A 12,497-nucleotide genomic window follows, 5' to 3' on the forward strand; every position below is an offset into this window, starting at 1 on the left:
TTTTTTTAAACCATGGCTTCTATCATTACTTGCTTATTTACATATATATTTGTTCCCTGTTCATTCTCAGGCTCCCCAACCACAGAATAAAAGCCTGCTTGATGACAGCAGAGTTAGCTGTCCTCTGTTTACCAGTGTGTCTTCTTAAGAACCAGGGAGGTGCTCAGTCATTGAAAAATGAATGCATCGTCCTCTTCCGCTGACCTCTACATAAGCAGCCTTCTTTGTGTCTTTTCTTCCATCTCCCATCTTCACAAAGCACTCTTTTAATCCATTCATGCCTTGTCTATCAGCCCACCTTTATATTACTTTATATAGTTTTAAGGCAGAAGCAGTTGAGAAACGAAAGAAGGTGATGAAAAGTAGAGGGAACTATTAGAAGAGAAGGAAAGAAGCAGGTTAACAAATAATGAGAAGAAGAAGGAAAGAAAGGAATGTTTTTTTACAGATTCTCTTTAATGACTGCCTCAGTTACCAATGGCTGCCATCATGGCTGGAGTGTTGTATCATAAAAAAAGCAATATTCACATAACCTTACCCTTTGGGTATTTTTGCATATTTATAATATAACTGTATGTTTTATATTTTAGTGAGTAGGATGCACATTTTAGCTTGCAGTGGAACTGAGCACAGAGGGAAGTTGATAGGCAATTGATAAAATACGCTTCTTTACTTTTTGTCTCCCCATGCTACTTGCTGCTTTAACTAGCACTGGGAATTAGCCTGTAAAAATTACAAACTCAGTAGGGTAATTTTTCAGTATAGAAAGGGCTTAATTTATGAACAGATGCTAAAGAAAGCTTCTGCTTTGCTGAAATAGGTATATGGGGAGTTTGTATCACCAGAATTATCATTATTTTCACTTTCAAAAATGATGCTAATGGTATCAATTATGATATCATGACCATCAATGCGTTCCATATCTAGAGTACCTTGAGGTTATCCCTTAATGGGTATCTCTCTGGGTAAGAATGCGGTATTGTTACAGCTTTGCCTTTTTATATTCTAGAAGTTGGTAGAAATAGTAAATTAGCATAGAATACATACTCTGTGCTCAAACAGAAAAAACATCTATTACTATACACATAGCTACATGTCAGACTTGCCTGTCCACTTATTATGGATATACAGATATACAAAGACTGTTGACTGAGTTTGGATCCATATAGTAAAATCCAGGTTATGATATGCAGATATGTTTATAGAAATCCTAACACATGAAGGACCCTAATCAAAGCAATTTATAGAAGATAGCCGTTACTAACTTTAAAAGTGAACATTGTTCTTACCTGCATGACAACCAACTCACGTTCAGTTTTTTGTTATGATGTATTTCCACATGTACACTACCAATGATTAGAGATGATTATTCCCACAATTCATATAGTTTTTAAGAACTCGGGGGAAGTGACTCACTCAAAGCCAACTGATGGTGGTAGAACAAGGTCTTGGAATCTGCATCCAGTGCATTGGTCTTGAATCCATCCTATCCAAGAGCTTATGGTCTTTTAAATCCTAAGTTGGTTTATTTATGATTTTCTTTCTGTCCATGTTGTCACAAAATATGAACTTAATCTTGATTTATTTACTCAGCAGATTTTATCTAAAATAGGATTTGTGAGACAGTTCTAAAAATAATTCTACTTTTAGTTGTATCTGAAAACTAATTGAGAGTATTTCATTCTTTCGTCTCTAGGTGAAGATGCTGCCAACTCCTTCTAAATTTCATTACATCTTCAATCTTCGAGATCTTTCCAGAATTTGGCAAGGAATGTTGACCATAAAAGCTGAGGAGTGCACTTCAATCCCTACTCTCCTGTCCCTTTTCAAACATGAGTGCAACAGAGTAATTGCGGACAGGTGCGTATTGCGGCTCTTGAGTTTAAATGTATGACCTGAGAAGTTTATGCTACTTGGTTAATTTTTTTTTTTTTTTTTTTTTTGAGATGGAGTTTTGCTCTTGTTGCCCAGTCTAGAGTGCAATGGTGCGATCTCAGCCCACCACAACCTCTGCCTCCCGGGTTCAAGCGATTCTCCAACTTCAGCCTCCCAAGTAGCTGGGATCACAGGCATGCGCCACCATGGCCGGTTATTTATTTATTTTTTGTGTTTTTAGTAGAGATGGGGTTTCTCCATGTTGGTCAGGCTGGTCTGGAACTCCTGACCTCAGGTGTTCTGCCCGTCTCAGTCTCCCAAAGTGCTGGGATTACAGGCATCAGCCATCCTGCCCAGCCGGTTATTTCTCGCATTATTTACTAGGATAAGTAGAGTAAGGAGCTTTGTCGTCATTTGCTGTGGGGCTTGTGAAGCATTGATGGCGTCTCTCACTTGCCCACTGCCTTAAGAAAATGCTCTGCCGATTTATTCGAGTATGACTTCAACAATACATCTTTATAAATCACCAGATCATCAGAGTTGATAACATTCGGAGGCACATTTTCATTGTATGTATTTTCTACAAATTGTGAGCTCTTTGTAGGTTTTATGTGGGGAAATCTGGTTTCATCCCTTTAAAGTGAAACAATCTCATTAAAGTTAATTTCAGTCATCTTTTGGAGCCTCCATTCCCTCATCTATAAACCATGGATGATAATGCCAGTTTCACACAGTTGTAAAGTGTCTACCATGCCTCACACAAGGGTGATACTTGTCAAATGTTACTCCCCTTTGTCCTCTCTTCCCTCTGTGATATTGTCAATCTGAAAAGGTCCTTTGTGCACCGAATCCACCAACCCAGAAAGAGGATGCTTGTCCACTACCGACCATCACTTCTGCACCCCATCACAAGTTTTAGGGACCTTTGATCTCACCTAAGTGATTCATCTATATTTTCTATAAGTGGTGCAGTTAATGTTATAACTTTCTTGGTTGGGGTTATGCCCTTCTTATCAAAAGGCAGAACATGTTGTTTCCCTGTCCTGAATTGAGAAGGTCCAGGGTGGGACTGAGAAGAGGCAAAGGGACATGTTCAGTTAGAAAAGATACTTTCATATTTCACATTCTTACTACTACATTTTCCTTTCAGATTTGTAACTCCTGAAGATGAGCAGTGGTTTAACACACATCTTATTCATGCAGTCGAAGAAAATATTGGCTCTGATGCAGCGTCGTGCATTCTTCCTGAACCATACTTTGTGGATTTTCTCCGTGAGATGCCGGAACCAACTGGTGATGAACCTGAAGATACTGTGTTTGAAGTACCCAAAATATATGAATTGGTATTTATTTTCATCTCTTTAAAGAGGTTTTCAGCTCGCTCACCTAACTAGATCTTTCTTTCTGCACCAGAGTCTCACCATGGAGTTGCTATAATTCCAGCACTTTGGGAGGGTGAGGTGGGAGGATTGCTTGAGCCCAGGAGTTTGAGAGCAGCCTGGGCAACACAGTGAGACCCTGTTTCTACAAAAAATAAGAAAAATTAGCTGGGTGTGGTGGCATGCTCCTGTACTCCCAATTACTCAGCAGGTGGAGGTGGAAGGATTACTTGAGCCCAGGAGTTTGAGATTGCAATGAGCTGTGATTGTGTCACTGCACTCTAGCCTGGGTGACAGAATGAGACCCTGTCTCAAAAACAGAGAGAGAGCGCGAGTTCAGTAAGATGACCAAGCATTTATAAATATGAAATAACTATACTCTATACCTATACCAACGGTTGGCAAATTATAGTTTCTGGGCCAGATCCAGCCAGCCCCCTGCCTGTTTAATTTTATTAGACTTGCTAGCTAAGAAGGATATTTATCTATTTATTTATTTATTTATTCATTTATTTTTGAGATGGAATCTCTCTCTGTCACCCAGGCTGGAGTGCAGTGGCATGAACTCGGCTCACTACAACCTCCGCCTTCTGGGTTCAAGCAATTCTCCTGCTTCAACCTCCCAAGTAGCTGGGATTACAAGTGCTCTCCACCATGCCCGGCTAATTTTTTGTATTTTTAGTACAGACAAGGTTTCACCATTTTGGTCCTGTGATTACAGGTGCCCACTACCATGCCCAGCTACTTTGTTGTATTTTTAGTAGAGATGAGGTTTTACCATGTTGGTCAGGCTGGTTTCAAACTCCTGACCTCAAGTGATCCACCCATCTCGGCCTCCCAAAGTTCTGAAATGACAGGTGTGAGTCACCGTCCCCAGCTGATTTTTCATTTTTAAATAGTTACCAAAAAATAAAAAATCAAAAAAAGAACAATATTGTGTGACATGTAAAAATTATATAGAATTCAAATTTCAGTGTTCATAAATAAGGTTTCATTGAAACACCCATTGGTTTAAATATTGGCCAGAGCTGCTTTTGCACTACAATGGCAGGGGTGAGTAGAGACTGAATGGACCATAAAGCCTAAAATATTTACTATCTTGCCCTTTACAGAAAAAATTTACCAACACTTGCCAACAATCACAAGATAGACAATATAAAAGTATTTCATTTAAAGTCAGGAAACAACAGATGCTGGAGAGGATGTGGAGAAATAGGAACGCTTTTACACTGTTGGTGGGACTGTAAACTAGTTCAACCATTGTGGAAGACAGTGTGGCGATTCCTCAAGGATCTAGAACTAGAAATACCATTTGACCCAACCATCCCATTACTGGGTATATACCCAAAGGATTGTAAATCATGTTGCTATAAAGACACATGCACATGTATGTTTATTGTGGCACTATTCACAATAGCAAAGACTTGGAACCAACCCAGATGTCCATCAATGACAGACTGGATTAAGAAAAGGTGGCACATATACACCATGGAATACTATGCAGCCGTTAAAAAGGATGAGTTCATGTCCTTTGTAGGGACATGGATGCAGCTGGAAACCATCATTCTGAGCAAACTATCGCAAGAACAGAAAACCAAACACCACATGTTCTCACTCATAGGTGGGAACTGAACAATGAGAACACTTGGACACAGGAAGGGGAACATCACACACTGGGGCCTGTTGTGGGGTGCAGGGGAGGGGGGAGGGATAGTATTAGGAGATATAGCTAATGTAAATGACGAGTTAATGGGTGCAGCACACCAACATGGCACATGTATAGGTATGTAACAAACCTGCATGTTGTGCACATGTACCCTAGAACTTAAAGTATAATAAAAAATAAATAAATAAATAATTTCATTTAACAGCAACAAAAACATGTAGGAATTAACATGACAAAACTTTACTTAAACAGCAACTTGCCATTCTTTCTAAATTAATATATAGGTTTAATGAAATTTGAAACAAGATTTCAAAGGGACTTTAAAACAGAGTTACATAACAAAGAAATCCTAAAGTGTATGTAGAGCCGGGCGAGGTGGTTTATGCCTGTAACACCCGCGACTTGGGGAAGCTGAAGTGGAAGGATCCAAAGAGCCAAGGAAGTCGAGGCTGCAGTGAGCTATGAGTGGGCCACTGCACTCCAGCCTGGGTGACACAGTACCTTGACTCTAACAATAAAAATAAAGTGTATGTAGATCAAAGAAGTAGATGGGGAGGAACAATTTGCAAAACAAAGAAAGTGGGTGTGGATTTAATTCAGAACAAGGAAGACTTGTGGATTTGGCTCCGTAAATAATGTAAAACTTTTTTATATTTTTGAAAGCTGCAAACAATATCAAAAAGTAAATAAAAACTAAGAAAAATATTTCCTATATTAATGTGTGACATGGATAGGAGTTGGTAGGGAAAGGTCAGAAATGATTTTGCACTAGAAACCAACTAATACAGTTAAGTTTCAGAAGGCCTTAGAAAATGGAAATAACTAAAAGTAGACTAATATATGAGAAACCTCTGGCAATCCATAAAGTTTAAAAAAGATATATATATTTTAAAATTACTTTTGAGTGTCTTTATAATTGCTGCTTTAATACATATTTGGATCTTAAATACTATTTTTTTCTCTTTCTCCCCACCCATAGGTGCCATCCTTTGACTTTCTGGCTGAAAAACTCCAGTTTTACCAGAGACAGTTCAATGAAATCATTAGAGGAACATCTCTTGATCTGGTGTTTTTTAAAGATGCAATGACTCATCTTATTAAGGTCCTAACTATTGCCTATTTACTGATGTAAATAGATCATGTAAAAGCTTACTATATTTCATAGATAATTTTTTTTGAGAGAATAACTATATACTGTCAGGTATCATATAGAAGACTGTACATAGTTTGGGTCAGTTCACCATCCCGGAAGACAAAGGCTTAATAGGAAACCCTTTATTTGAATCCGTCTACATGGCAGCAAATGTCTTTCAAGGGCAAATAGATGGTTTTCTGTTCAGAGCTTTTGGCACACGTGAGTCAACAAGAAAGTATGGAGAACCTTTAGAAAGTGTGGAGAACCCTGTGAAAAAATATACTTCCCTCAAATTCTATTTTCGATATTATGGGAATTCTGTTCCCCATGGAGGAAAAGATGTTGCTTTGAAAAGTGTCAATGTTACGACTGACTTACAGATGATAGGACAGGGGTAAGGTTGATATACAGGACCGGTGAGAGAATAGAAGCCAGTTAGAGGTAACACCAAAAAGGGGTGTTTTCACACTAATCTATTCAACAAGTAATTGTTGAGCATTCACTGCAGCTAGATCTTGGGGTTCTGAGATTCTGTTCTGAGTGCAAAGCCATAAGTGGTTAATATATTTTAAAATATACTGATAGAATTTACACATACCAGGGTGTCATTATTGATCCGCCAACTGTAAAACGTGTATTCTTAAAAAATTTTTGTTTAGTGGTGATAGGGAATTTAGTGATCCAACTAGACTTTCTCCCTAGTCGTTGACAATACTATAAAAGACAGTTTTTTAGCAATGCCTTCAATTGGCCTGCATAAGATTTGAGCCACAATTTGAGTCTTATCTTCACTGAGGAAATCAACCATAGACAAGCAACACAAGATGAAAGGCTGTCTCTCCAAGTTGGCTCCTAGAAACATCCTCCTACCCCACTGTAAATAGAATTGTGGTATTTAAAAAAAATTGTTGGCAGAGATATGATAGAGTTAGTATTCATTGTTGAGTTAGGTGTCTACATGATTCAGTGTGTTAGGCTGATGAATAAAAAAAAAATTCTAAATATTTCTTATATCTTCTGCAGATTGGGAAAAGCCGCTCCACTATCCATTGGGTCTAAAACTAATAAAACTGTACATACGTGCACTCACATGAACACACACACAGAATAGTTTTAAAATAGAAGGCAGTAAATCCAGTTTGTTCTGTTCTTCATGACGTAAATATAGATGGTCAAGGAAAGATTCAAGCTGAACAAATCAATATTAAACTTTAATTTAAAAAATTCTGACGTAGACCATTAACAAGGAAAAAGTCTAATATCGTCTAGAAACATATAATCAAAACTTGGACTCATTTAGTGCAAGAAAATATAAGCATCCACATCCTTTTTTCAAATAAGCACTTTTTAAATCTCAAAACAGATTTCACGAATAATTCGAACATCATGTGGAAATGCATTGCTGGTGGGTGTTGGTGGTTCCGGAAAACAAAGTCTTTCAAGATTGGCCTCTTTTATTGCTGGCTATCAAATATTCCAGATAACATTAACCAGGTAGGATGAAGTAAAACACAATATGTTTTTCTATAGTTAACTTCTCTAAGGTTAAATGTTTACTTTAGAAAAAAAGGAAGCACAACAGTTTTCTGTATTTCTTTTTAAACTTTAAGTATTATATATATAAGGATATTTACACAAGTGTCATAGAGTAAATACACTGTAGCCAGTCTACAGATGAAGAAATAAAACAGTACTTGTACCCCAGAAGTGCCCCCTTGTTACGCTGCAGTCTTTACCCTCCCAAAGGAAACAATATTCAAAGAGTAAGCCCATTGATTAGTCTTGCCTAGTTTTGAATTTTGTATCAATTGAATCATACAGGATTTGCTCTTTACATCCCATTTCTATTATTGTGTTGTTTGTGAGATTCATCCATGATGCTACATGTAGCAGGAGTTGTTCATTCTTTTTGCTGCATGATCTTCCACTTAATCAGATACTACCACAATCTATTTATCCATTGTACTTTTGATAAACATTTGGTTTGGGCAAATAGAGCTACTGTAAATATTCTTGTATGTGTCTGAGTATACACCTAAAGTTAAAATTGCTGAATGTAGGGTATCTGTATATTTAGCTTTAGCTGATCTGCGTAGTAGTTTTCCCATGTGGTTGTGCCAATTTACACTTCCACCAACATGCCATGAGAGTTTCAGTTGCTCCACATCCTTGCCATCACTTGGCATTGTGTGTCTTTTTCATTTTAGCAATTCTTTTTTTTTTTTTGAGATGGAGTCTTACTCTGTTGCCCAGGCTGGAATGCAATGGCGCAATCTCGGCTCACTGCAACCTCCACCTCCCAGGTTCAAGCGATTGTCCTGCCTCAGCTCCTGAGTGCACCACCATGCCCAGCCAATTTCTGTACTTTTAGTAGAGACGGGGTTTCACATGTTGGCCAGGCCTCTCTTGAACTCCTGACCTCAAGTGATCGACCCGCCTCAGCCTCCCAAAATTACAGGTGTGAGCCACCACTCCTGGCCAATTTTGGCAATTCTGTGTGTGGAGTGGTAGCTCATTGTGGTTTTGGTTTGCATTTCCCAGACGGCTAATGATGTTGAGCACCTTTTCATCTCTCACTGACCATTTGGATAGGCTCTTTTGTGAATTATAAAAGCCCTTTCTCCATTTTGTTTTTCAGTTTGGTTGCGATTCTTTCTTACTGACTGTTAGGAATTCTATATGTGTTTTGGATATAAAGGGTGTATATTGCAAATATCTTCTCTCAGTTATTGATTTGCCTTTTCATTCTCTTAGCGGATCTTAATTTTAATGAAATATCCATTTTTTTTTTCTATTTAGTGCTCTTTTGTATTATATTTTAAAATCTTTGTTTACCCTAAGGGCACATAGATATTTTCCTATGATTTTCTTAACATTTACACATAAAATTTACTACTTTCACATTTAGTTCTATAACTGACCTAGAATTCATTTTCTTATAATGTCTGATGTAGGAGTTGTGATAATTATTTTCAATATTGATAGCCAGTTGATCCAGCTCCATTTATTAAAAAGGTCATCTTTTCCCTGCCACATCACAGTGTCATTTTTTGTCTTAAGTCATCTGATCATTACGTGACTATATAGTCTCCCCCACTGGTTTCTTTATCTATCTTTGCATCATTACCCACTGTATTAATTGCTGTAGCTTCTTTAATATATATATTTACATTTAACGTATATATATTTGGTAGTGTCAGATCTCTTTGTTGTTGTTCTTCAAAATGTCTTGTCCATTTGACTTTTTATTTCCATATAAAATTTAGATCACTTTGCCAATTTATAAACAAACACACAAATCATTCTGCTGCCAAACAAATGAAAAATAAAAATGGAACAAAATGCAATTTCTGAGTATTTTAAAAACATAAAACATCAAATAAGTAGATATTAATTTAATTTTACTTCAAAAATTAAATTAGTTGTCAACATTTAAAAATCGGGAGGTTTCATATTTTAGAAAAGCGTATTTCTGACTTTTTTTTTTGAAATAATTGGAAGATCTGGCAACCTAGGGCCTACACACCCAGGTAGCAGAGCTCAGTAGCAGCTGCCTCTTTGGGTGGGACATACAATCCTCCAATCCATAGACCCCACCAGCACTGCTTCACTCACTGGCATTATCTGTCTGATTCCTGTAGGCATCTAAATTTGTGATCCTGAGATAGGTGGTGTTGCACTCATTATAGTTAGGAATGACAGAGGCTTAAATGAAGGCAAATTTATTCACTATATTTTCTTAATTTCTGTATTCTTGATACCCTGGCATCTGAGACCCTGCTGCCTGGGGAGAGACTGACCCTTCCAGGGTAACCAATTCTTAGAGATTCAAACAGCTCCTCCAGAAGAGTACCTTTCATATGCAAACCAACCAATCCAGAGTCCTTACTCCCAACCGCCACCTCTATCTGGTGGGTGTGTAGTGGCATCTCACGGTGGATTCGGATATTCCTCTGCCCTAATCACCCCAGGGCAACATACCAGTCAACAAGGGAGCGCTCCTATGCCCCAGAGGCTGCTGAAATTATTCAAACTAGCCAATCCTAATTCTGCTTGCCTGCCTTGCCTTTCTCATGGAAACCACAATAAAGGCTCTTGCCTGTGATTTCCCATCACTCCTTGTGCCTCCTGATTGACTCTGGTGTTTCCCCATGTCACCCTACCTAGCATGTGAAGCCCCCTCCTGTTTCTAGGGTTCCTTCAGTATAAACATCTTCCTTCATGACAGTCGTTCCTGTGTCTTCGTGTCTTACCACACTTGATTACAACAAATTCTGGATACATTTTATAACAGCAGATAAAGTGGGAATAGAGAGGAAGACTCAGCAGGGACAGTTTAAAGTATGCAGGATTAATAGGACTTAGTAACTGACCCAATGTGCAGGAAGAGGAGGAAAGAACAGGAAGGCCAGCATGACACTCTGAGTTCTCTAGTGGTACAGTTGTGTGCCCCATAAGGACATTTTGACCAACAACAGATGATGTATATGATGGTGGTCCCATGAGATTGTAATGGAGCTACCCTATACAGGAGTAGCATTTTAAAAATCTTTTATACTGTATTCTTACTGTACCTTTTCTATGTTTAGGTAGATACACAAATATGGACCATTGCATTAGAATTGCCTAGAGTAACAACATGCAATAGCATGTTGTTCAGGTTTGTAGCTTAGGAGCAATAGGCCATTCCGTATAGCCTAGGTGTGTGTACGTATACTCTGTGCTTTTCTGTATCAGTCAGTTTTTGCATTGTTATGAATACCTGAGACTGTGTAATTTATTTAAAAACAGGTTTGTTTTGGTTCAAGGTTCTGCAGGCTGTACAGGAAGTGTGGTGCTGGCACCTGCTTCTGGTGAGGGTCTCAGGAAGCTTTCAATCATGGCGGGAGGCAAAAGGGCAGCAGGTGGTCATATCATGATAGCTGGAGTGAGTCAGGGGGCAGGTCCCAGACTCCTTTAAACAACCAGATCTTATATGAACTCAGAGTTAGAACTCACTCATTACCAAGGGGATGGTGCTAAGCCACTCATGAGGGATCTGCCTCCATGACCCAAACACCTCCCACCAAGCCCCACCTCCAACATTGGGAGTTAGATTTGGAAGGGACAAACTTCCAAACTATATTATGTTCCCACAATTACAATGTTTTCTTTTTGTTTGTTTTTTGAGAAGGAGTCTCACTCTGTCACACAGGCTGGAGTGCAGTGGTGTGATCTCTGCTCACTGCAGTCTCCACCTCCCAGGTTCAAGCAGTTATCTGCCTCAGCCTCCCGAGTAGCTGGGATTACAGGTGCCCACCACCACGCCTGGCTAATTTTTGTATTTTTAGTAGAGATAGGGTTTCACCAGACTGGCCAGGCTGGTCTTGAACTCCTGACCTTGTGATCCACCCGCCTCAGCCTCCCAAAGTGCTGGGATTACAGGTGTGAGCCACCACACCTGGCCACAGTGACAATATTTCTTAAGGATGCATTTAGCAGAATGTATCCCCATTGTTAAGCAATGCATGACTGTACTTACCACACTGCGTTAAAAAAAAGTGCTTGTTCACATACATTTCTATCTCCTTCACTAAGCTGTAAGCTTCCTGAGAATAGACCACTGTAATATTTGTCTTTTTTATTTTCATTATTAAATGCTTAGTTTTAACCAATTCTGTAAAAGGATGTGTTGAATAAATAAAAAATGACCAGCTTTGAAGGGTAAAGTGACATTTGAGTCTGAGGTGTTGCAGAACAGTTTCCATAGATAATAAGACTCATGGATGTGGAGTTCAGGAGAGGATTCTGGTTCTTGCAATAAGAATATAGACGTCTCAGTAGAGGGAACCCTTTTATGGTCATGGGGAGTATGAATAGGGTGCATCATGGAAAGAAAAGATGGCTGTGGAAAGAACTCCGGGGTCTCCCAACATAGAGAAAGGGAGCTTGCGATTGAGAGTGAGAAGAAGAGGAAAGACAGAGAGGAGGAAATCCAGAGTGGTTTTCAGAAACTAAGCAGGTAGATAATTAATCTGCAAATGCTGGCTGGGTGCCCTGGCTCACATCTGTAATCCTAACACTTTTGGAGGCTGAGGCAGGCTGATCACTTGAGGTGAGGAGTTCGAGACTAGCTGGCCAATATGGTGAAACCCCATCTCTACTAAAAATACCAAAAAAATTAGCTGGGCATGGTGGCAGGCACCTGTAATCCCAGCTACTCAAGAGGCTGAGGCACGAGAATTGCTTGTACCCTGGAGATGGAGATTGCAGTGAGCCAAGATCACACCATTGCACTCCAGCCTGGGCAAGAAGAGTGAAACTCCGTCTCAAAAAAAAAAAAAAAAAAAAAAAAAAAAATCTGAAAATGTTAAGGCATGAAAAGTGGCAGCTGATAGTCAACATGATAAAACTTTCAGTGGAGTGGATGGGCACACAAGCCACATTGCATTAGGAAGAGAAG

The 12,497-nt window shown here is 39.0% G+C and overlaps 1 protein-coding gene across 2 annotated transcripts in view; it reads left to right on the forward strand.

Annotated features, from left to right (window-relative positions):
- Positions 1-12,497, forward strand: part of DNAH8 (dynein axonemal heavy chain 8) — a 328,361-nt gene that overhangs the window by 184,782 nt on the left and 131,082 nt on the right. For both annotated transcript variants that reach the window (XM_007972725.3, XM_038006035.2), the window contains 4 exons: positions 1,697-1,860; positions 3,026-3,218; positions 5,900-6,022; positions 7,419-7,549. In XM_007972725.3, the coding sequence (XP_007970916.2) occupies positions 1,697-1,860; positions 3,026-3,218; positions 5,900-6,022; positions 7,419-7,549 (611 nt within the window). The remainder of the gene's footprint in view (positions 1-1,696; positions 1,861-3,025; positions 3,219-5,899; positions 6,023-7,418; positions 7,550-12,497) is intronic.

The sequence above is a fragment of the Chlorocebus sabaeus genome, chromosome 17 (assembly GCF_047675955.1).
Source record: "Chlorocebus sabaeus isolate Y175 chromosome 17, mChlSab1.0.hap1, whole genome shotgun sequence".
NCBI lineage: Eukaryota > Metazoa > Chordata > Mammalia > Primates > Cercopithecidae > Chlorocebus > Chlorocebus sabaeus.